The sequence below is a fragment of the Solea solea genome, chromosome 8 (genome assembly GCF_958295425.1).
Source record: "Solea solea chromosome 8, fSolSol10.1, whole genome shotgun sequence".
NCBI lineage: Eukaryota > Metazoa > Chordata > Actinopteri > Pleuronectiformes > Soleidae > Solea > Solea solea.
In genome coordinates this window covers 3,660,251-3,684,964 of record NC_081141.1, presented here as the reverse complement: position 1 = coordinate 3,684,964, position 24,714 = coordinate 3,660,251, and the positions used below count along the sequence as shown (strand labels likewise).

At 41.6% G+C, this 24,714-nt stretch overlaps 1 protein-coding gene across 6 annotated transcripts in view; it reads left to right on the top strand.

Moving 5' to 3' along the window:
- The window catches only part of cabin1 (calcineurin binding protein 1), a 42,826-nt gene that overhangs the window by 2,296 nt on the left and 15,816 nt on the right, over window positions 1–24,714 (top strand). Inside the window, exons 6-31 of one of the 6 annotated variants that reach the window (XM_058635850.1) lie at window positions 18–198; window positions 316–445; window positions 587–736; window positions 1,093–1,400; window positions 1,524–1,674; window positions 1,757–1,890; window positions 1,983–2,200; window positions 2,701–2,767; window positions 2,899–3,086; window positions 3,204–3,341; window positions 3,498–3,686; window positions 3,788–4,027; window positions 4,123–4,276; window positions 4,376–4,491; window positions 6,251–6,412; window positions 7,012–7,218; window positions 9,395–9,540; window positions 9,658–9,919; window positions 10,128–10,298; window positions 10,795–10,884; window positions 10,987–11,147; window positions 11,262–11,476; window positions 13,733–13,798; window positions 14,538–14,717; window positions 15,016–15,416; window positions 16,586–16,699. In XM_058635850.1, coding sequence (XP_058491833.1) covers window positions 18–198; window positions 316–445; window positions 587–736; window positions 1,093–1,400; window positions 1,524–1,674; window positions 1,757–1,890; window positions 1,983–2,200; window positions 2,701–2,767; window positions 2,899–3,086; window positions 3,204–3,341; window positions 3,498–3,686; window positions 3,788–4,027; window positions 4,123–4,276; window positions 4,376–4,491; window positions 6,251–6,412; window positions 7,012–7,218; window positions 9,395–9,540; window positions 9,658–9,919; window positions 10,128–10,298; window positions 10,795–10,884; window positions 10,987–11,147; window positions 11,262–11,476; window positions 13,733–13,798; window positions 14,538–14,717; window positions 15,016–15,416; window positions 16,586–16,699 — 4,539 coding nt within the window. Of the gene's footprint in view, window positions 1–17; window positions 199–315; window positions 446–586; window positions 737–1,092; window positions 1,401–1,496; window positions 1,675–1,756; window positions 1,891–1,982; window positions 2,201–2,700; window positions 2,768–2,898; window positions 3,087–3,203; window positions 3,342–3,497; window positions 3,687–3,787; window positions 4,028–4,122; window positions 4,277–4,375; window positions 4,492–6,250; window positions 6,413–7,011; window positions 7,219–9,394; window positions 9,541–9,657; window positions 9,920–10,127; window positions 10,299–10,794; window positions 10,885–10,986; window positions 11,148–11,261; window positions 11,477–13,732; window positions 13,799–14,537; window positions 14,718–15,015; window positions 15,417–16,585; window positions 16,700–24,714 lie in introns of all 6 variants that reach the window. The other 5 variants (XM_058635853.1, XM_058635852.1, XM_058635849.1 and 2 more) reach the window with 5 other exon arrangements.

Below are 24,714 nucleotides of genomic sequence, written 5' to 3'. Positions count from 1 at the left end.
TTTTTTCCTTCTGTCAGGCTGTTATGTTGGATTCCACTGACGTGAACATGTGGTACAAAATCGGTCAGTTGGCTGTGCGACTGGTGCGCATTCCTCTGGCTCGACATGCCTTTGAGGAGGGATTGCATTGTAATCCAGATCACTGGCCCTGCCTGGACAACCTCATAACTATTCTTTACACACTCAGCGACTACACCTGTATGTTGTATATCATCAAGATTTATTTTTTTTTGCTCTGCATGCACTGTTTGTTACCAGTGTGGGAGCTCAAGCAGGGAAAGAGACGTTAACTGTTTCCTGTGTGCATTCTTCTAGGCTGTTTGTACTTCATCGCCAAAGCCTTAGAGAAGGATCATTGTTACACTAAAGGTCTGGTGCTGAAGGAGAAAATCTTTGATGAGCAGCCATGTCTGAAGAGAGACACAATGCAGATGTTCATGAAATGGTGAAACTAGCCCACTTTTCATTCCTTCTCTTTGGACAATTAATGTTTTCTGGCCGCAGGTCCATACTTCTTCACACCTCTGACACATCTCTGTGTTGTTGTTGTTGTGTGTGTGTGTGTGTGTGTGTGGGCTGTTTGCAGTGATATGTCTATTCACTATGTGGACGTGGAGGACGAGGAGCGCAAGTCTATCGTAGAGGAGGCCCTGGACATACGGAAACGCAGAAGGGCTCTTTCTCACTGTGAACCAAAACCAGACCTTGTCATGGTTAAGACCATCCGCTGCCTCTCGTGAGTGCTGTGCTCTTATGCTTCTGTCAAATGTTTAGGTTTTGACTATTTTTTATTTAAATTAGTTTTTCACTCTTGACTTTGCAGGGTTCACAGCTAGTTGTGCTAGATGCTGTTGTCTCAGAGTGTTTGTTTATGTGTTTTGACAGCAGCGCTTTTAGGAGAGGTCCGGGGGTGGGATGCATTGATTGCATCGGTTCCAGTGTAACCCTCTAATGCAAGCTTCTCTAGACTTGCTCATCACTTTTTTTCGTCTTGTACAAAATATGTTTCAGAAACAGATTACGGATTTTAGCCATGAGACAGTTTGAGCTCGTATACGTCAATTTTGTTTTGTTGTTTATTTTTTTTCTTAGGTGGAAGCATGTCGGTGAATGCATTCTTGCAATGTACAGACATCAGACCACATGTGAGCCGCCACGTCCGAGTCTTGGCCACAGGATCGACTTGTCAGAATACTCTGACCCAAACTTTGTCCAAAATCTCCCTCAACCCAGCAGTCCTGTTAGTATAGTTCCGATAACCACGCTGAGCAGCAGTCCCAGCTCATCCCTGCCGCCAGTTGTCCTCTCTGAGCCAGTAATCCTGTCTCAGCCCGGCATGCAACATCAGATCATCACCAGTCAGACCACTGTGGAGATCACCACTACTGCTCCCCCTGTTGGTGAGTTGTTCATTTAAAGTTCTCATTTGCTTGCTTTTCAAAAGCCTTTTTTTTCCCTGTTTTTATAAAAAAAATTATTTTACTGTTCATTCAAAGCTACAGCAATGGACATTTCACTGACAGATAAAGTGAAGAAAGCCCCGAAAAGGAAACGTGGCATAGAAGATAGTGGAGAGACAGCCAAGCGACGCTCAGCGCGAGTGCGCAACACGAAATGCAAGAAGGAGGAGAAGATTGATTTCCAGGAGCTGCTTTATAAATACCTCCCTTCCAGGCAGGTTACACTAAACCTAAGGAATCATTTCATTTTATCGTTGTCTTTTAGATTTAATCGCTGTTTTACTGTTATGTCTTAGGCTCCGGAAGTTTGACCCTGACAATGATGATGAGAGTCTGAGTAATCTTGAGGCACAGTGTGATGGGAAAGAGGACATACAGCCTCTCCATGGGAGTTTCTTGCCTGCAGACTCAATTGAATACATGGAGTCTGGTACGTACTGTGGTTATTCATTTACAATGCGGTGTGTGTGCCGTGCTGCTGTTCCTGTTGCGCTGAAAAAGCACATGTGTTCTCATCTGCAGAGCAACAGGACGTGCACACTTTCCTGCTCAATAATATAGCTAATGGCGGTATACTGGACCTGATGATGCGCTACCTGAAATCAGTGGGTCAGAAGTTCATGAAGGAGTGGCCCCGGGGGCTGGCTGCTGTGGTGCTGGAGGTCCATCAGACCTGGAGGAAGCACAGCAGTGGTCTTCCTAACCCGCTGCTTCGGGACTGCAGCAACCAGCACATCAGGGTAAATAACAAGAAAGCAGTTTTATTTATTTATTTTGTTATTTATGAAATATTTACTCACTGCCTCACGTACAAATGAGCCACAGAGGAGCCTTGGGTCGCCGGGCAGGACATGACTAATAATTCAGGCCTTTTTGGGTCAAAATAGCCTTAAATTAACCCAGACTATTGACTTCTGAACACACTATTAAACCTCTTTTGAGAGCTAAAATGGGTTTTAATGTTGTTTACTTGTCTTATACATTGATTTCTAGCTTTATTTATCTTGTTTTTTGGCATATGTTTTTTTTTAAGTGCTTTTAGTAAAACAATATTTATTTCAATACGTTTGTGTGTTGGTGTGGTATGAAATAGAAAAGCTTATTGGATTGTTCATCTCAAAGATTGATAAAAGAAAACACCAGTGTTCCAGATAATTCTGATATTTTTCAACCTCATTCTGGCCGAGCTTGCACATCCGCGAAAACTTATTAAAGGTGTCTTTATCTACTACTTGTGCAGGAAATGATGGCAATGAGTCTGGCTTGTATGGAGCTGCAGTTGGAGCAATGGTTAATCAAAAAGACTGGTAAGTACCAGAGACACTGTGTTCATTTTCAACATGTTAACGTTATGTTTTTTTCAATCGTAATGCAGTTGCAAAGACAATGATTTCTTCAATAATAAAAGGTCACGCATGTTTACACTTGGGTTGTTTAGTGTCTCCAAGAAGAAGCAGCATTGGACCTGGCAATGATGCAGCTGACTCAGAATTCCCTGGGCAGCACTTTCAGGGTGATATATTACTCCTGGCCCTGGGTTCATCCCAAAAAGACCTTTTTGAGGATGACTGGCTGGATGTAATGGTGCGTGTCTACTGGCTCAAAGCACGATTCTTAGCCCTACAGGTAGGATGCCTTTTTCTTTCGTTTTTTTAAATTAGTCTTTTGTTGTGAACCTTTTCATTTCCTGAGATCTTACCCCTCAGTGCGACTTGTAAGCTTGTCTTTCTTGTCTTTTGTCAGGGTGACATGGATTTGGCACTGGAGAGCTACGACGTCTGTACGGGTCTGTTGCAGAGCAAACCAAAGTCACCCGAAGGGAAATATTACACCATCAACCTGCCCAACCTACGGACAGATGCAGTGATCTCTGTGGAGGAGGTCAGAATAATAACCAACATATACATAGATTATTTTTAAATGGAAAAAACAAACAAACAATAGCACTTTTATTCACTAAGAAGCTAAATCATTTGCTTTTCTGAGTGTATGTTGAGCCTGTGCCTCATTTTGGGCTTTCTCTGTCCCCACTAACAGATCAATAAGAGGTTGAAGTCTCTGGAGCGGTGTCAGTCTCTGGAGGAGATTCAGCGACTCTTTGAGTCTGCAGACTTTGAGTCTGTCGTGCGCCTGCTGCAGTCCACTCTTAATTATGGCAGCAGGACTAAACCTCTGGAGTTTGTGAGCTCAGTGCCAGAGCGGCCTGCTCAGCTAATGCTACTTCAGGTTAGATATGTTTTAATTACATTGATGGAGCTGATTTATCTTTTTAAAAATGTGCGAGTATTGGGATTTCTTGTTCCCTGAATTTTAATTCTTTGCCCTAGAACGCACTGTTGAGGCTGGAGGACCATCAGCAGTGTTTGGAGTGCAGTGAGCTGGCACTGAATGAAGCCCTGCAGCAGCTCAACTCTTCAAACAGCGCACCTCCTAGTAAGGAGGAGTGGGTCAGCACCATTGGAACATTGCTGGATGGCATCGAGGTCTGCTTCACCAAAGACTCAAAACTTCTAAGCAACGTCCCTCACTTTTCAAGTATGGCTCGACTGGCAAACAACCTAATTCAGGTGAGGGGAGAGCTGGAGTCCAACTGATGTATGAAATATAAGGACAGACCTGTGTGGAAAATAAATGTGTTGTGTTGTCACTGTTGTGTTTTCAGCTGATCGACCTTAGCATGTCCGTGTCCGACGACCCAAAGGAGCCTTATTTCTTCTCGGTTCTGCCGTGGATTACACTTTATCGCATTATCAAACACGAGGAGGCGGCTTTTGACTGTATGCTCCGGCAGCATATGTCTGTAGGGGACGATGAAGGTTTGTTGACTCCCTGTGTTCGTGCCGTCTGTTTTCCCTTTTGGCGTTTTTGCCGGGGTAGCTGTTGCAGTGAGTGACCCTGTGATGCCTCTCTTTCAGATGACTCAGACACTCCCATGCTGCCTTCCTCCCTGATGCTTCTGAACACAGCGCATGAGTATCTGGGCCGTCGCTCCATGTGCTGCAGCTCAGGCGGTGCACTCCCCAAGTTCTTTGTGAGTTTGCTAAATGACCAAGGCATATGTTTCAGAGACATTTTAGTCTTATATATTGTGAATTAGGGATGTCAAGATTATAGATCTTCTTGGTACAGAGAATTAATCACGATTATTATGCGTTAACACTATGACACTGCTTATAGGTCTTAAAGTTTCATTTATTTATATCTTTTGATGCTCACGTAACAAAATAATGTAGCAAATACACTACACTATTATATAGGAACAATGTTTAAGTCATTTAAGTCATCAATTGTCATCTATACCAAATCTAAGTTTATTTTAATCATTTTAATAATTTATCTATTTGTATGTGGCCAGATATAACATGTATCTATTATTGTGGTTTGTTTGTAAATAACAATGACACAAATACATTTGTAATAAATGAAACGGACATCACATGACGTATAACGTAACGTTAAGTTGAATGCCGCTTTACTCCGAACACGTGTCGTACACAGTTAATTGCAAATGACACGCTAACATTTAATTTCCTACCAGTTCAATGTTACGTTAGTTAGCAATTTAACCCAGTTACTGTGCGTTTACCTTTACTCTGGCACACAGGGACGGGTGCTTATCCCGCAGATGGTGAAACATATTACTCGTATTTCGGCTCTATTCTGCAACTCTGCGCGGAACAATAACAAAGCAGCACAAGCGGTAACAACGCTGTTGTTGTGTAACTTTCTTTTCGTTCCGTTTGAGTTGCACTGAACTACCTATATGGTTCCGGACGGCATTGAGGAAATGTTACAATTAACAGAATTTAATACCGCAATTAATTGTGAAAATCACTGTGACATCCCTATTGTGAATTCATGGTGTTGCCCTCAGAATGAATTAAATCTCTGGTGGTAGCTGGGCACATAGTCCATTCTCATGTTGAACACAGGCCAACAAGAGAGGCAAAGCTGTATGCCACTCTCCACATACACATCTGTGGCTGAAACAATGGAGCTCTGATTGTGCAAACAGTAAAAACATTATCGATGACGGCAAGGGTGAGCACCATGCAAATAGGGCTACAAAAAACACCATTTACTTTAACAGTCACATTTATTTTGGTCCATTATGAGACCGTGGTCGGACAAATTAAAATTCTGTGGGCCACTGCGGTCTAAATAGAAGATGTGAAGCAGCAGCAGTAGATGTGACATGAATTCATTTTTGCAAGTGGGAGGAAATCAATTTGCACATTTCGTTATGAACACGTTTACATTTCGTCCAAAATGCAGCTGCTGGACTTGTAAGAGCAGCACGTAAACGGGACCACATCGCTCCCATTCTGGCCTCTCGCCACTGGCTTCCTGTCAATTTTAGGATTTTTTCTTTTTTAATTTTGCTCTTTGTTTTTAAGTCTTTGAATGGTTTGGCACCACATTATATCTCAGACCTCTGAGAGTTGTATACTGGCACCTAAACTGTGGAAAGAGTTACCCACCCAAGTCATGCTCTTAAAACTCACTTTTACTCCTTGCCTTTTAACCCAGCATGAGAATTGTGTGGTCTCTGGTGTCTTTTAGACTTTTAATGTTAATTTAGCCTTTTAGTGTTTTGGTTTTTTTAGTCATTGTCAAAGTTCTTTTTATGTGTTTTAACTTTGTGCTCTGAATCTCTGGGGGTGTATTAAATAACATATGTATGTACGTACAGCAGCACTTTGGCAACCATGTGTTTTTCAAACGTGCTATTTAAATAAAATGGATTGGACTGGATTGGATGAACACTTAATTTCTATGTTTTGCTGTAGGTTCGAGTTTTGGAAAAGGAGTTTGCAGCCTTTTCCAGTACCGCCTCTCATCCCTACAAAGAGGAGCTGGAAATGGCCCTGGAGCAGTGCTTCTTCTGTCTGTATGGCTACCCCAGTAAGAAAAGCAAGGCCCGCTACCTCGAGGACCACTCATCTCCCCAGGTCAAATACCTTCTAAAAGCTCTCTCTTGTCATTCCTTTAATTTGTTATAATTTGTTTCATGGACTCTAAGTGACTCCGCCAATTAGAAATGGAATAATTTAGTCTCGCAGTACAAAGGTTGTTTGCTTGGCATAATTCTAGCCAATATGTCATTTAAATGCAAATGTTAAACTAAAAAAAATCAGCATGACTTTTCATATAAATGGGTAAACATAATATATAATAATAATGCAAACATGTTCCCTTATTCAACGTCACAATGCAGAGGTCTACTTTATCCATTAATGGTTTGAAACAGTGTTTCTCAGACAGTGGCTCATAATAACTCTATTACTGTGAAGCCACAGCATACAGCTGTTGGTCTTTTATATAACTGTAATACGTGTGTCCGTCCAGCAGGTGGGAGTCATACCCATACTGTGCCATATGCATTTAGATGAGTAGAATTCAGATTTCTTATTCTTAGAGTTATTATGTAACACCACACAGTGCAAGGGAAAATTCCTCAGGAGACCTTGTTACCAGTAATTTGTTCTGGCGCCGCTGCACTCACAACCCACACTTGTACTACAACACTCACGTTTCCTGTGTTTTGCAGGTGGAGCTGCTGTGGAGTGACGCTCTCTTCATGTTCCAGTATTTCAAACCAAAGTCGCTGCCCGAGTTTGACAGCTATAAGACGAGCACGGTGTCCGCAGAGTTGGCTAATCTGCTGAGGAGGTTTGCTGGCATTGCCCCCTCAAGTGATACGCCTGTGCTCACCATGGATGAAGTGGCAGCCTACATTGAGGGCATGTCAGAGAAGGTCAGTCACTGGGGCCTCGCGGATGACTCAGACATGCTAAACGGCTTATTTAATTCCATGTTCTTTCTCTGCCTCTGCGTTTGGCAAAGAGTAATGGCTTGAGGCGTTCTGTGCTTTGGGTTTTTCTTAAGTCCATCTGGGTTTGGCCGACTGATGACTATTTATTTTTTTATCTGGCACACGTGTTCATGTGGAGTTAAGGATTAAATTAATTGAATATGCTGGCCAAAGAATGTTCAGGTCACTGTGTCAAAAAAAAACATGTTTTTGGAAATATGGATGAAAGTAGTACCTCTACTAACACCTTGTTTTTGAAGTCATTTATATAAATGTGGACATGGATGTGAATTTGAATGTTTGGCAGATGTACACTAATTAGGGATGGGAATCGGTATTTAAATATCGCATGCTTCACTATGCTTCACGGACAGCATTTTAGCTGAGTCATGTTTGGGCTGTTTATTTCTTATCTCGTGTATTATGGATCATCTGAGGTTCAAAAGCGCTTACTCATCACCGTACACCACATATGTCAGAGTCAAGGCCCGCGGGCCGGATCCGGCCCGTTAATGAGTTGTCTCTGGCCCGCGGGATGATATTTAATTACTATTAAAACTGGCCCGCAGTATTATGTGCCCGCAGCACCATAATACTACAAATCCCAAGATGCATTGCGAGTGCATTGGCGCGTACCGAGTGCCCGCAAGCGAGCGCGATCCCGCGTCTTCTCTTCATGAGCAGCAGCACAGTCACAGTGGAGGACTAAACATCGCCGTCAATTTTCATCTCCCTCTCCCCCAAAATGGCAAGGTAGAAGGTAGACGCTGAACACAGGGGGTTTCAAGACGTGGGAGACAGAATACATGTTCACCGAAGTAAAAGGAAAGCCTGTGTGTCTTGTGTGTGGAGACAGCGTGTCTGTTATGAAAGAATATAACTTAAGAAGGCACTATGAAACAACGAAACACACAGACGCACAGAAAGACAAATCTTGCCTAAGAAATTAATGCAACTGTTTTGCACTTTTTCCAAGTTTGCACTAACTTTTCTAATTTTATTATAAAAGACAGTCATTGGTGAGGATCAGAGCAGCACACTGATTTGTTTTTAATGCATGCTGTTTCATTTTTGCATTTATCTCGCCATTGAGCTTTGAAGGACAATTACATTTTGCTGTTTACCTGTTAAAAAGAAGAAGAAGAAAAAACGTTTTCAATTTGTTACTGAAAGAGCCTTGAGAAAATATTGCAACTGATTTTATTTATGTTTTGCTTAATTTAATTTAATTTAATTTAATTTAATTTAATTTAATTTAATTTAATTTAATTTAATTTAATTTAATTTAATGATTAATGTTAAGTGCAATATAGGCTGTGTTATTGGTATTGGTTCAATATGTGCAATAATTGCGAGTTTTAATAAACATTGAACCAGCCCGGCCCTCCACTTGTACCATTTTTTTTTATTTTGGCCCCCCGTGTATTTGACTTTGACATGACTGCCGTACACTGTGTGATCGGGTCGGATGGTCCTCCTTATCAAAACGTAGACTCAGACACCTGCATATTCTCATTTACCTAAGGCAATCTTAGGTTTACTTCCTTCTTACCATTTGTCCTACATTAACCAAAATGATACTGGGACTTATAGTCTTCGGTCTCTGGATTTGTTTTTGCTGTTTGTCCCAAAAGTCAAAATTGAACTGGGAAAGAAAGGTTTGCTGCTCCCTCTGCCTGGAACATGTTACAGAAAACTTTGAAGCAAAAGGAGTTGGTCTCATTGAACACTGTTAAGGGGAAATTGGATGACCTGGAGGCAGAAACAGCTGCCTGTTGATGTTTTGCCTGAGGCTTTTTATTTCTGTAGCTGACCTTGAAATGTTTGCTGTTTTGGATGCTAAGTGATTTTAATGTTTGCGTCCACCTTGTGTTTGGGTGTATGTATGACTACGCTGCTTCCTGTCTTGGCCAGGATACTCTTATAAAAGAGATTTTTAATATCAATGAGTCGTTTCCTGGTTAAATAAAGGTTAAATAAAACAAATAAATAAAAATAATAGCTTCATAGTTCAGAAATGGTCTAAAATGACCGTATTGGACTAATATTGTGTGTGATGCCTAAACTCATTTGCTGGTTTGTTCGCTATTAAAGAAGTGTTTTAATTTGTATTTTTAAGGCCCCATGCCTTCCTGAGGGCAGTTCTCCTGCACCTCCAATCATTGATGAGATCTACTACCTGCTGGCCGATTACCACTTCAAGAACAAAGAGCAGTCCAAAGCCGTCAAGTTCTACATGCATGACATCTGTGTGTGTCCCAACAGGTAAATCATTTATTTTCTACATTGGTGTCAAAGCCAGTCCACATTACATTTGTTAACTTCATTTATGTTGTGTGTAAGTATGTAAGCGTGTTACTCGATGCTCGTATCTCCCCTCAGGTTTGACTCCTGGGCTGGCATGGCTTTAGCGAGGGCCAGCCGCATCCAGGACAAGCTCAATTCCAACGAGCTGAAAAGTGACGTCCCGATATGGAAGCACTCCCAGGCCGTACTGAACTGTTTCAAGAGGGCGCTGGAGATTGACGTCTCCAACCTGTCTCTGTGGATCGAGTACGGCACCATATCGTATTCTCTGCATTCCTTTGCGTCGCGGCAGTTGAAGCAGTGGCGCAGTGAGCTCCCCCCAGATGTGGTTAAACAGGTGAGTAGAATTATCCAGTCTATATTCTCCCATCAGTTTATCTTAAATTGGCTTCTTTTTTTTATGTCCCAGTTTCCACGTGAGCTAACCAAATGTCACGTCCTGTCACTTAAGCTTGTAACGCATGCAAATGTGTTGTTGACTCAATTAATCAGTTTGCCTCGAGCTGAATTACTCACGAGGGCCCCCACTGTGTTTTTTGTTTCAGATGGAAGAAAGGAGAGACTCCATGTTGGAGACGGCGTCCCGGTGTTTCCAGGGTGCGTCTCGCTGCGAGGGCGACAGCGATGAAGAAGAGTGGCTCATCCACTACATGCTCGCGAAAATCGCAGAGAAACGCAAACAGCCTCCAGTGGAATATCTGCAGCTTTACAAAAAGGTAAACGGCGGCAGAGACTTGAGGTTGTTTTTTCCTCTGCAGATAAAATCTGACCGCAAATGTGAAGGATTACGACACTCTCGAAATACGATATAACAGATTACGCAATGATATTCACGTGGCGAGTCTGTGACTTTCAAATAAATCAATTTCCCAAAGGTTGTGCTTTTTGCACGCCGTAGTTCTTAGTTATCTGAACATTTTGCTCGATAAGACCACGTCGTCTATCTTTCCCTGGATGAATTGGAGTAATCAGATTGGTTGCAGATGATTGCACTACCTGGACTTGTTTCATAATCTACAGAAATCCTATAAATGAATCATAGCTCATCTGTTCTGATTTGATCAGCGGAGGCGGATGAGCACGTATTAAACACAGTGTCGCGGAGGTCAGTAAAGAGTGAGGGGGATCCTCGCTCGGTGTGAACGCAGGATCCTTGATGTCGGCATATATTGCTGCCCCCTGCTTCTCATCACACTCTCTGTGTAATTACAGGCAGCGCACTATCTGCACGAAGAAGCTGCCAGATACCCCCGGAAAATTCATTACCATAATCCCCCCGATTTGGCCATGGAGGCCCTGGAGGTAAAATACAACTGGCTGTAAGATTCTCACTTAGTTTGTTTAGCAGGATAAGTGCCATCAGTGTCCACACACACCTGTTGACCATTAAACTCTTTCTTCTAGTTGCATTTCCGTTTGAGTGCCACCATCCTAAAACTCCTAGAGGCTGTGAAGCCTGACCTGGATCACGAGGCTCTGTTCACTCTGCTCGTCGAGGCGGCCACGGGACCGTTTGCGAGGGGGGAAGAGAAGAGTATGCCAAGCATGCCAAGGTCCAGTGAAAAGTAAGTTTTGTAAAAAAATAATAATAAATAAATAAATAAAATAACCAAGAGTTATGAAACATTTGATCTCGTGGCCAAGCATTCATATTCAAAATTGTTCTTGATTCGTTGCAGGGATAAACCGTCCTCCATGATGGATGAAGACTTTAATTGCTCGTCAGTCTGCATAGGGAACGTCCTCAGCTCCTCTCTTCCGTCAGTTACCACCCCAGGTCTGGCATGCCCCACTTATGTGGCTACGCCGTTTGACCACGATTACGCCAAACGCAAAACACTTCGACGCCAGCAGTGGCAGGAGCAGCGGCATGAGGAGCAGCAGCAGGCTGATGGTACAGTCCCAGTCCTAGACACTGTCTCTGGGTTTGGGCTCTTTGATCTATTTGCACTGGGACAGAAAGCCCACTGGGGAGTGCTCCAAATGCTAATCACCATGCTTAATGGCTTCCGTTTAGTTCTAATGATCCCCCGTGCACCGGGTGATTGGGATGTGGTGAAATGGGCAATATGGCTACTGATTATTTGACTAACTTGCTATGCCTGAGAAAACAGAAGCAATGACATGAATAGAAATTTAAGTTTTGCTGTGTGCACTGAGCCCTGTGTGTGTGTGTGTGGCGTGCTGGATTAACATCCATTTCTTGTTGCTGCTTTGTTGCTGATCTTATTTCCTTTTCTTACCAATCACCTTGCCTCTCCCGCTCCGCTCCTTACATGTCGCACTTAATGTTGTTATTCCTTACAACCTCATGGGCACGTGTGTGCAATATTGTTGGCTTGTGTGTTTCATTTGTTTAGCTTTAATCAGCTGTTGTTGATTAGCACCAGACCCCCAAAGAGCAAACTCTTGATGAGCGTAATACTTGCAACAGTGAGTGTGAGAGTTGTTTAAAGTGTTTAACTTAATTCCAGGGAGCCCAGGTGCGATCCAGGAGTGCTTTTCCAATAATAACAACAACAACCATTTGTCGTTTCTCAGCCAGCATCTTGTTACAACCTTAAATGAAGTAGGTAATTTATTTAGATCCAGATTTCCTGCAAGAGACCCTGGAGTATGGTTGTAGTAGAAAACAACACACGCAAGACAGAGTAAAGCCACACACCAGCAAATTCATAAAATCCTACCGTTGGCATCAGACACAACCCAGTTTCTCACACACACAAAAAAGTGTTTACATTTTAAAAAATGTAAATTCTTCCTGTTGGATTGGAGGTTTGAAGTAATTGGTATTGGAGTAAAGTTGGTCTTCCATAATTTAGTGGCAATTGCTGAGGGAAGAGATTCATCTGTAAGCAGTTTTTAACACACATGTAGGATTCTTATGTTTTGAACAGGTTGGAGATCTGATAAATGGGAACGTCTTTAGTGTCTGACAAACCACCAGAGACTTGAAAATTGTGTGCTATAATGTGCCGGAGGTACTGTGTGAGCTGTGGTCACGGCTGTCTTTGATTCACTTTGAGAGAAGACTGTTTTTAATTGTCCTCACATAAGCCCGTCACACTTTTTTTTGAGAGAACAGTCCTGGCTGTTGTTTCCATATATCAAAAACAGTGACTTCCGTTCACACACCCCATCTGTTATGTTTAGCTTGAATGTGCAAATAACGCAGCCATATTGCCTATGTTGCCAGTTTTGTCACCCTTTCCAGACTCCTCCCTACCTTACCTACCTACCTGCCTGCTTCCTCTTTGCCTGCTTGCTTTTTACCACCTGCTTTTGCCATTTATATGCATGTAGTTCTAACAGGGGGGGTGAATGTCTTCACGACTGGACAAAGTCGGCCCTTAATCACAATCCACTAAATTGTCTGGTGTATCATGTGGTCGCATTTTTATTTGACTGGTGTGGGCTTAATTTGACAAAAAAAAAAAAAAGTCAAACTCCCTGGAGATATACCAAAAAAGCTCGCCTGAATCATGTGTTTGCTACTTTTCACTAATTGAACATTATTTCCAATGATGGTCAATTAGTGAGGAAATGTCAAGTCAGGAGGAATGTGGCTGCCTGTTATTGGCATACAAATGCAGTAAGTAAAAAAAAACCCATGCACATATTTGCTTGTTGGTGTCTAATCTCTCTCTGGCTTGAATCTTGCTTAAAGCACATCAGGGTGGCAAGACTGCAGGACCGGATTCAGACATGCATTTTTCATTTATTTTAGAATCCACAGCAGCATAGACATATTTCTTTTTTCTTTATTGTTATCATAGATTTCCTGCAAGTTGTTGCTTTGTTTTAAAAGCACAACAGAATATCAGTCATTGGGCCGGACAACTGTAGCCAGTGAGTCTCACACGCCCCATTGTTGTTGTTGTTTTACTCAGTGATCATATCAGTGTGGTCTTACTTTCCGGGCTTCAGAGGATCACGGTAATCGCTGCACGTGTTGTGCAGTCTCACAGAAATAAATGTCTGTCTGAATCAGGTTCTACAGTTTCAAGGGAGTGGCAATAAATCTTTAATTCCTCTGTCAAGAGTAGTCAATCATATTTCTTTTTAAAGGCAATTGCAAATTTTTGAATACGTTTGGAGGTGCAGTTGTGCTTGACTATATTTTAAAACCAGCTCCCCATATCTCCAACAGCCTCACCAGAGTTTGACCATGATTACTGCCTGCCCAGGTCTTCAATGTGGCTGGCTTCCCTGAATGGTACTGAACTTCAAACCCACCAGACTCTTTAAGAGGCTATGTTTTTAATCCAAAGGTTGTGTATTCTAATAGGAAGCACTGAATACACAGTTAACACAAATCTTACAGTACCGTTGTTGTAACTTTGCTGTGAACTCATGACTGTGAATTTTTTTTTCTCCAGTGTGTTTTATTCTCTGAAATAAGAAAACCATGTTGTCCTCATTATTTTTTTTTTATAATTCTTAATCCCCCGTCGAGCGCTATTTATTTCTGCTGATGCTGCGTCACGCGGCAATTAAAAAAGATAGTTGGCGTTTTGGACCGCATACAAAAACAAACCACTTTTCCTTCATAACACAGAGTCATAATGTACTAATTTGTGGCTCATGACCTATTGTATCACCCCCCCCCCCCCCTCCACCCAACCACCATAGACACAAAAGGAATGTGTGGCATTTAAAAACAAGTCACCACCTTAAAAAAAAAAAGGCTGACGCAGAATCCTGTTAACGTAGGAAGGTATGCATCCTGAATAACTGGTTAGCATTTACCCAGTAACTTACCTGGTATCTCAACTTAGTGAAAAATCCCACCTGAACTTAGTTTAATATGTTTTTTTTATATTGTATTGTAATGTCATGTGTACTATGTATGTGTTTTTTATTCATTAATATGCTAAATTCCAGTGTTGGTTGTATCTTTTTTTTGCAGCCACGTCATTGGCGGCTTTACCAAGTTTTCCCTTTGTTTTTGGCAGAGCGGAGTCAGGACAGTGAGGTGGTGATGCTCTCTGACTCCAACTCCACTCAGGACGCCTTCACCGATCCCACCAGCTCACAAGACAGCAGCCACAAACCCACCTCTGGTAAAGTTAGCTCAATATCGTCAGAAAGTACAACTCCTGTGAAGGACGGGCAGCACACCTCTGAGAACACAGGTACATAGAGATTCAAGAAGTAGAATTATTCTGCCTGTGGTGACAATACGCAGTAAATTAAATCTGCACGTCGCACGTCGCGTCCAGATAATGATGGATTCTTTCAATGACAAAGTGTCACTGTGGATCAAAACCTTAATTTCAGTTCTTTGTCATGATCTGTCTGAGCTTAATGATCAGAACTGCTTATTCCTTAGGTTCTTATTCAAGCTCCAGTTACAGCAGTTTCACTTTTAGAAGTCGCGTTTATGTCCGTCTCTCTCGACCCCTGAAGCATTAAATTTCTGTCTAATTGCAGCGTCACGCGGCGAACATACTGGGATCCAGAGCGACGAGAGGCTTATCCAGGAACTAGAAGTGGTAGAAGCAGTGGTGGTGACTCTTTCTGAGGCTTCAGCCCCCAAGGCCTCTGGGGAACCGGGTGCTAATCCTCTTGCCGTCCCAGCCACCCCTCCAAAGCCGGCCTCCTTTCAACAGGCCACTCCTCAGACCCCGGCCAGCGAAGGAAAGAGGAAGCCAGAGCCCCCGGCTGAGGTGATTGAGGTCCCCAAGGCCCTGCCCACAGAACGTGCTGACCAGAGGCAGATGCTGGTGGAGATGTGTATCCGTGCGCTCTTCCTTTGCCTCGGCCGCTTCCCCCAGCACTACAAGAGTCTCTATCGACTAGCCTACTTCTACACCAACAGCAAGATACACCAGGTCAGTCTGCCCCTGTTAACTGATACTTTCAATCTTTTCTTGTGGCATTTCAGAGGTCAGGCCATCCATTAAACCCAGGCCCAACACCTATCATCAGTATCGGCTGCCGTCTGGTGACTTTTACGGAGGATGAGTCCGAAAAAATCCCTGCAATTACAATTATATATATCTATCTATATATATATCTATATATATATATATATATATATATATATATATATATATATATATCTCTATATGTAGATATAGATATAGATACATACGTGTGACTTGAAATTGTAAGGAAGTAGTCGGCTGGAAAAGTTTTAATTTGCTGGCCATCTGACGGACAGTCGGCACTCACGGAGAACTCTGAGCTCCGCAGTGATACATGAGTTTCTGAAACAGCCTGTGTTGGCTATAAGGCTCAGTGGGCAGAGGTATGTGTGGGTGGTAGCGCAGTGCTCTCTCAGCCAGTTTGGCACAGAGGAGGGTGTGTTGAGCTTAACTGTGGTAGCGTCCTTCTGTCAGCGCTCTGTCGAACCTTTTAAAATCAGTTAGAGGAGAATGCCCATGCAAAGATGTGTCTGCTGGTATAGTTTCTCACAGTTTTAGCCTACCAGTGGTGCTTCCAGCAGCCTTTCAGCATTTAAGCAAATTCATTCTGCTAGGGATTTGATGACGGGGCCATTTAATGTGATCTTGTTGGCAGCAGTTGCTTCCATACAACCTAACTTTCCACTTTCTTCTTTTGAATTAATACTGCAGTCACAATGACTGGCCATTTTTTTTAATTCCCACACCAATCGTGGAAGAGGAAGGAGCCGGGAATCTCATGCGATAGGCTGTTGGGAATCCTGGTGAAGATAAAATCAAGTGCTTGCTATCTTTCAAGACCGAGCATGAGTAAGGATTTGTGAGTCATCCGTGCTGCGAGGAGAGCTCTGCATTTTCCTGATTGCAAATGAGCACCATTTTCTCTTCCTGTTTTGCAGAAATTAAATACTGCCATGAAGCCAACACAGAACTGTTAGTTTATCATTATTGTCAATCTAGTTAGATGAAGGAGGGATATCCTCTTGGTTTTTTTCCCATTAGTAACTCTGTTTTGTTCCGCGTATAAAAATGTACATACAAATGTATGTGTTTTTTTTTTTCTTCAATTATTTATTTATTTATTTCTGACACAGAACCTACAGTGGGCCCGAGATGTGTTGCTAGGAAGCAGTGTCCCATGGCAACAGCTGAAGCACATGCCAGCACAAGGACTTTTCTGTGAAAGAAACAAGACAAACCTGTTCAATGTAAGTCAGAGTTCATTATACCCACGGGCTTTTTTTTCATGCTCTCCATAAATCATTATGTCACCATATTTTTGCTTCAGGCATTTTAATGACACCTGTCATCCCTGGCTTTATTGGCATTACATTATAATAACTACTGAAATTTAAGGCCTCTGTTAAGAGTTTTATTGAGTGAAAGAAATGGCATGGTCATGAAAATTCAGTAATGGACATAATAAAATATTCTCTCCATATAATCTAGAGCGAATGCTTAATTTTTAACTCTTGTAATGATAATGCAGTACTTTTAAGAAACAGTAGGCAAGGTTTTTTTTTGTTTGTTTGTTTTTTGTTGTTGATCAGTGATGTCATAACATTTCAGCGTAATGTAAATGATGTGATCCGAGAGAGACTCCCTGGGCTTTGTTTACAGCCTCACAACTAAATCTGTAGTCTGACTGGAGGCCTTCAGAGAGTGAGTTACCGGGTGTTTCACTGACAAAAAAATGCCTCCTATGCTACAAAAAACATCTCAAAAAGAAAATGGTCAAAACAGAGTTGGACAATAAATGCAATAAATTGTGCGCTACGCTAATAAGACGTAGCACAGGGCTAATATTTTAATAACCTAAGTGGATAAAAGTGGATAAAACTCAACATTCAGCTATTTTTCAAGTGCCCTTGCCTACTGCAGCTTTAATAACACTGGCCCACACTCCCCCCCCCAATATGTATGGATGTGCATTGCCAAGGCAACCAAATAATAGATCTTGGTCATCGCTGTAGAAAAACAAGCCTCATAAATGTATTTAGTTGAGGGGCATGTGGCATCATGATGGCGACTCCAGCTCGTGATATACACTGGTATATATAATCTGCTCAACTCTAACGTCTGAACTATCAGAGAAAAAGGGAAATAGTAGATCTTGTAGAACAATGGACTGTTGGGGCTTGAAAACATTTATTAACCCTTTACAGTTTTTTATAGAGCTGAAACAACTAATCGATTATTAATCGGTTTGAAGCTTTTTTCATGATTAAAACCTTCTTAAAGCTTCTTAAATGTGAGTATTTTCTTAATTTCTTTGCTCTGGATCACAAAGAAATCATTAAAAGTGAATCATTTTGTGTTGTGGACAAAACAAGACATTTGAGTACATCATCATTTCCAGGTCTGACGAGCACAATCGACATTTTTTAAGGTTTTCTGATATTTTATGGACCAAACGATTAATCAATAATGAAAATAATCGTTAGTTGCAGCTCCAGTTTTTTACCCGTCACTCTGTTTCACAATACGCACAAAGTCTTTGGCTAAACGTCTTCTGCTGTCTCACTAATGTTCTTTATTATCTTTACCTAATCACAAAACTAGTTCCACAGTTGTTCTTCTGACCTTTTCACCCTTTGCTTCTCAACTCCGTCTCCTTGACGATGATGATGATGTAATTGTTTGGGTCATGTTTTTTGGACTCACACATCTAGTTGAAGTCTTAGAGTTGATGGACAGTTCTATCTTGAAGTTTAGCTTTATATACGTAAACTGTGAGGCCCTGAAAAATGTCCACATATTAGTGACTAATGCTCCGTCTGTACGCTCACTGTAAGTGTACTACGTTAGGTTTACACCTCTCTACACATTATTATTCACGTAATACAGTTTGATGTACAAGATTCAGTCTTGAATGTGCATCACGAGATGTACGTGTGCCGCAATAAGTTAAATCACACGGTGTGAGGTTGTTGAATTATCTGCCTCTCAGAATTACACGGCCTCCGTTTGGCTCCAGTGGAAGAGATTACACTCTGCATCTGTGATCTTTTGCATGCCGCTTTATTTCCCTTTTTCCACGTGCATTAGGCAGCAATGTTTCAAATTTAGAAAGTCATGTTATTTGTCGGGAGACATATGTTGATGGTCGAATAGGCAGCCGAGTCGCATGCTCGCTCCAACAGGCTCCCTGTAACAGACTGTAGAAGTGAGGTGGGCCAGGTCTGAGCTGGAGGAGAACTCTGCAGCGCTCTGGCTCCCACTGGGTTCTCACAGAGCCCCTTCTGGAGGGAAACCTGCCACCCTGCCACACCAACTGTTGGAGCTTTACTGTTCTCCACCGTAGGACAAATCAAACCTTTCTAAAAATTGTTTAAACACGCTTGTTTTGCTAGACTTTTTGGGGTAGATGAGATTGGGGTAGTGGATGTACATGCCAAGATCCGCCATGACTATGACTCAAATTGTAGGCTGGAAAAGCTGCTACCTCCTTGACTTCTATGCGAGTGATATTGACTTCTATATTTTATATCCTCATCTGCTGCAAAATATGTATGAAAAATATTGTTAATTTCACTTCAGAAGAAACAAAATGACCTCTGCAGTTGGGCAAAAGGAAAGACGTATATTTATCGGTTATCGCCCCAAGCACTCCCAATATATTGGTGTATCATACCAGCCAAAACTTCCAATATCGTGCATCGGTACCAAATTAGTGCAATTCATTATTATTTAAACCTTCATGCTGTCAGGTCACGACCCCAACAGTAAACAGGAGCTGAAGAAGTGGATTTACTCTCAAGCCAATCGTTGAATTTGAACATGAACAATCACTCACTCGGTACACTTCCATGCACATTTAAAACCCAACTACACCATTTAATTGGACTGTTGTCCTTGTTCCAGTACACAAACACTAGTAGAGATTTTCATAATCGATTAATCTGTCGATTATTTTCTCGATTAATCGTTTGGTCCATAAAATATCAGAAAGCCTTAAAAAATGTTGAGTGGTGTTCGTCACACCTGGAAATGATGATGTTCTCAAATGTCTTGTTTTGTCCACAAACCAAAGTGATTCACTTTTAATGATTTCTTTGTTATCCAGAGCAAAGAAATGAAGAAAATACTTACATTTAAGAAGCTTAAACAACCAGAAATCTTCTTTTAATCATGAAAAAAGCTTTGAACCGATTAGTTGTCGATTAATTTAGTAATCGACTAATAATTGTTTAAGCTCTAGAGTGTGCCCACCTCAGTCACAGTAGGTGAAAATATACCCACTTTCAGCTTGTCGGTATCGGGGCATTTTCTAGTTGACCATTTACATCACAGACCAAAATAACTGTAGCGGGCAGTTAGTTGGTACCATGTCGAGCACCATTCTGTGTATTTCTACCATCCGTCGCTTTAAAATATTTAATTCTTTAAACTGACAGGGCATTCATTTGGTGTCTTTGTCAGTCTGAGCTGGATTTTGCCACCTTTTCTCACCATTGTTTTCCTTTTCTGTGCACTGGCTTCTTTATTCCATTATTGCCGAGGTCAAAGCGCAGGGGTGGCAACTGTGGCGCATGCACAAGCCAGTCCTGGTCCAGATGAAGGCAATAGTGATTTGACACCCAACTGCTTTATCTGGTAGAGTTCGATTTAGTACGGTTTCAGTCAGACTATAACTTCATTTATATGAACTGTCAGTGTGTAATTATACATATATTGAGTCTCTTCTTCATTGACAGAATTTGTGCGTATGATTTGCCGCTGATTAACACATTGTCGATCACTTCAAACGTACAGGACAATGCGTGCACGCCACTTGATGTCAAGGAGACTTGACTGTTGGCTGAGTGTGCACCTCGTGGAGCCTGTTGGTGAACAGTGTGTCCCTTAATCTAGGTCATGATGCCCTACTTTTTTCTGTCTTGCTTTGGCTGCATTACTTTAACTAGGACCTAAATTAAGCAACCTATATACTGCTGTTCAAATACAATCAAGATGAAGGAATATGTGGCGTAACTATTACATCATTTATTCATGTGGTTGTTGGCAGCTTACCAGTAAACTAATAATAGTCAATAACGTCTCATTTAAGTAGAATGATGTAGATTAACTGTGGTTGATATTTACAGTCAGACATAGAAATAATAAATGCTGATATTTTTCCTAATTTGGAAGTTTTCTTGTGAATATAAATGTTATGTCAGTTTTTCCAGAAATCAAGTTCAGACCAGTATTATGTGACACAGTATTCCTTATAAGATATTTGGATATTCGCCACCCCACCACCCGCACACACAAATATGAAGAAATTATTAATTATTACACTAACTATTAGTCATGCAAGGTTGATACCCTTTTGTGCTGCAGATTTGTTGCTTACTTGAACTAGTGAAAAACAGGGGATACAGCGGGATAATGGTGGAGAAAGCTACGTTAAAAGTAGAGCTGCAACTAACGATTATTTTCCTAATCGATTATTTTCTCGATTAATGGATGAATATCACAAAACGTTAAAAAATGTTGATTAGTGTTCATGAAACCTGGAAATGGTGATGTTCTCAAATGTCTTGTTTTGTCCACAAACCAAAATGATTCACTTTGAATGATTTCTGCCCTGTTATCCAGGGCAAAGATATAAACAATTGGAAATCTTCTTTTAATCATGAAAAAAGCCTCGAACCGATTAAACGATTATCAAAATAGTTGTCGATTAATTTAGTAATCGATTAATAATCGATTCATTGTTTTAGCTCTAGTGAAGAGATGCCCCATCCATGTTCAATACATAGACTTTATACACTTTGTTTTCTGTGTTGTGAATAAATATAGAAAACCGGCACTTTTATAACTTCTCACTGACTTTTTGTTTTCTTCAGTTAGACAGATATCGTGACGTATCGCCATATGATTGTCTTGTAAATGTATTGATTAGCACAGAGTGGTTGTATCGGATCGTGTAGTACCTTGTGATTCCCATGCTGCTTTTTACACAATCTAATGTCCTGCTGTTTGCTCAGGAGGTCGTTTTTAGTTAGTTGAAAAACTTGAGGTTAAGAAGTTTATTCCAGGTCTGAGAACAACATTGCAATATTGTCTTATTTTTCTGAAGGATTCAAAGTGGACATAAGGCAAAGCTGTGCTCACTGCACCCTGATGCAGTAATTACTTCAATCTGTGTGATGGGCTTCTAGGCTGTGTATTTTTTTTAAATCCGTTGAATCTGATAAGTGACATGGGTCCTTTCCAGGAATTTGTTTCTCTGATGCTTGGAGACAAACAAAGTTTGGTATATTGTGCAGCCCTAATTATCCCAATTATCCCCCCTGTAACTGAATGTCAAGAATGAATGTGATTATTTATAATGTTGCCATTAAATCAGATCGTCTAGCAGTTCGAAACTACTGTTGAGTGAAGGTGAGGAGTTCCCTCCCATGTATTCACACAAGCGGCGCAGGCTTTGTTCGACCAAATCCAGCCCCATTACTCTTGCTTTCATATTCTGCCACCCACTAAAGCGTCCACTCTGTGTAAAGCTTCATGGAAAATACTGTAGCTGTCTTTATTGATACATTTAAGAGCAACTTAAATCCATCGTGGTCTCTTAACATAACCTGTTTTTAACCGATGTTGACATTGGCGTCGGTTTTTTTTAAGTTATCATTTGCATACGTCCCTCAGTTTAAAATATGACTGTGAAACATATGTGTTCAGCTGTGCAGTGTGCTGTGGGTGGAGCTACACTCAGGAGAACCATGTTTTCTTTTTTTTTTTCTCAAGGGAGGTGTGTTGGTCCAATGAATATTTTTAGTAAAAGTTGATATTTTGATTTGCATGTTGGAGGAGTGTAACCTTGGCTGCGAGAAGGTTTCTTGTTGCCCGCTCTGTTTGGTCGCGCCTGACATTTTTCAGCTTTTTTTTTTTTTTTTGTTTCCCTTACGCACACAACAGGAAGCAGGAAAAAACGAGGTGTGTTTTCTCATTGTGTTTTTAGTGGTGACCGGTGGAAGAGACACGACTGGAGTTAAAAGAGACGAAAAGAAAAAGGAGAGCAGTTTTCTGACAACTAATGGAAAACACAATCCTTTTTGGTGACTCTTCTTGAGCTCGTTTTGTGTCATTATTGGAGACTATTTGTACAGACCTGTCTGAGTTTTTATAGTTCTTTCCTTACATATGTGCATCACCATCATCGTGATGCATCCCACTACTTTGATTTGCTCTGAGTTCATTTTTTTTCTGCCAATTCTTGCTCTCGTGTACTTGTTCCTGTTGCTCAGTCCTCAGGGTGATCACGCTTTACCCCTCCCCCTGGCTTTTATTCGCCCGGCTCATCTCCCCTCTCTGTTGCATTCGTTCGGTTTCCTCATTACTCTCTCTCACACTTCTGTTTGTGTGTGTGTGTGTATTGTGTGGGTGTGCACTAATGGGCGGGAGTTTCTCCGCTTGCCTGCGATTGGCTGGCAGAAGCCTGAGAGGGTTGGCTGCGTGTTGTGTATAGTGGGAGAGAAAGCAAAGGAGGAGGGGAGAACTCAGGCAAGCTGGGGTCAGGAGAGAGCGGCGATAGAGTGTGTGGGTGTTTTTGTTTTGAGATGGCAGTGTTTGAAAGCAGGAGAGGAACTAGTCGGTTTGTCCATCAGTGGCATACTGAGCTTATAGGCTCTGACTCCAGTGCTGTTCCTCCTCTTTACAAAGGCAGCTGTCGTTCTGTTCTTCTGCCGCTTCTTCTATTTCTGTCCTGCTGTGTGCAGTTGTGATTCCCTCCTTTCCTCTCTTGCTACTCTCGCTGCCCTCAGCCGCTAAATGCAGCCCACCCTTTGCTCTCAGAGCGTGATCCTCTTTCAGGGTGGAGGCGCTGCTTGGGCTGCTGGTGCTGCTGCTGCCACCACCAGCAGGAAACTGTCCACAAGAATACTAGCACAGTTGCTGTGGAGTAGCCTTCTTTGGTGATGGTGAGTCTCCTTCATGTTTGTGACAGAATCCGACACAAGTTTTGTGTTTATTTTTATCTGAGTCATTTTTCTGATTGTCATCATTACTTGGAGTTGGATGTCTTTTTTTTTTTTTATCTCTACATGTTTGGAGACATTCTTGTAGAGAAGAGTGTAGAAGGATGTACACCACCCACCTGCCAAATGCTGATAGCATTAGCAGCGAAGCAGATATCTCGGTTGGTTAGATGGTAAATGTGAAGTTGTAGCTGGCTGATAACATAGTGTAGTTGTGGTGAGTTGCAGCACAGATGTGTACAGGTGTGAGTGCTGCGTACTACAACACGTATTAACACAGTGTGCAACTTCCCCCACTTGATGTTTTGGGCCTCTGCCTTTTCTGTCACTGATGCATGTTCAGTCAGATGTAGATGAAGTAGATTCGACAAGCTCGTACCTGCAAAGGCGCAAACAACAGGCAGCGTTTTGTTTTGGCACACAAGGAAGTACAGAAACGACGTGTGTGTGTATTCCCTGCTTTTTTTGTACACTTTTACCACCCTGCAAGAGTTGTATATGTCTGTTGCCGTGTGTAATAGTCATTCATTGGTATTAGGTTATGTCGTAGGTCTCCTGCCCACTTTTACTCCTCATTTTCTATAAAGAATATTCAGAATATTAGAGTAGTTTGAGGAGGGATTGGATTTTTGTCATGCATTTATTTGTTGTTCAGGTCTCTTGTTTATTAATGCGTCTTAATCTCTCTTATTTCCATGTGATATATGTTGTATTGGCCACGTTCGTGCCAAATCTGTTGCTCCAGATATGAAGCTATGGTCATATTTGCTCTCATTAAAAGTCGTAAATCTGCTTTAGCTGTTTTGCTACAGCATAATCTGTGTAAAGCTGTTGCTCTGCTTTTCCTAAACAGATTTGCTGCAGTTTGCTGAAGAATGACTCTCTGCCATTAGGGATGCTCGTCCAAGTTAGCGTAGCCCACGCTCTCATTAAACTTGACCCACACACCTGTTTTGAGGCTTTTGTTAATCTGTGCATTGAAAGGTTAAAACCCCCCAAAGCCCAGTCTGACTGCATCACCTTTTCATACAAGCATTGGAACTATTCATAACGACTGGCTTAGTGAACTGGAATCATTCCGACAGATTTGACTAGATAATATAAGAATTTGATGCAAAAGTCTGGGTATATTTATCTTAAAATGGTTTTAAACTAAAATGGAATATTGTTTAATAATTTACAATACTCTTACTACATTGAACAAAGTGTTAAGAAGGAGAATCGCTCTGCTCGTGTGCCTTCTCGTTTGTATTTTTCCT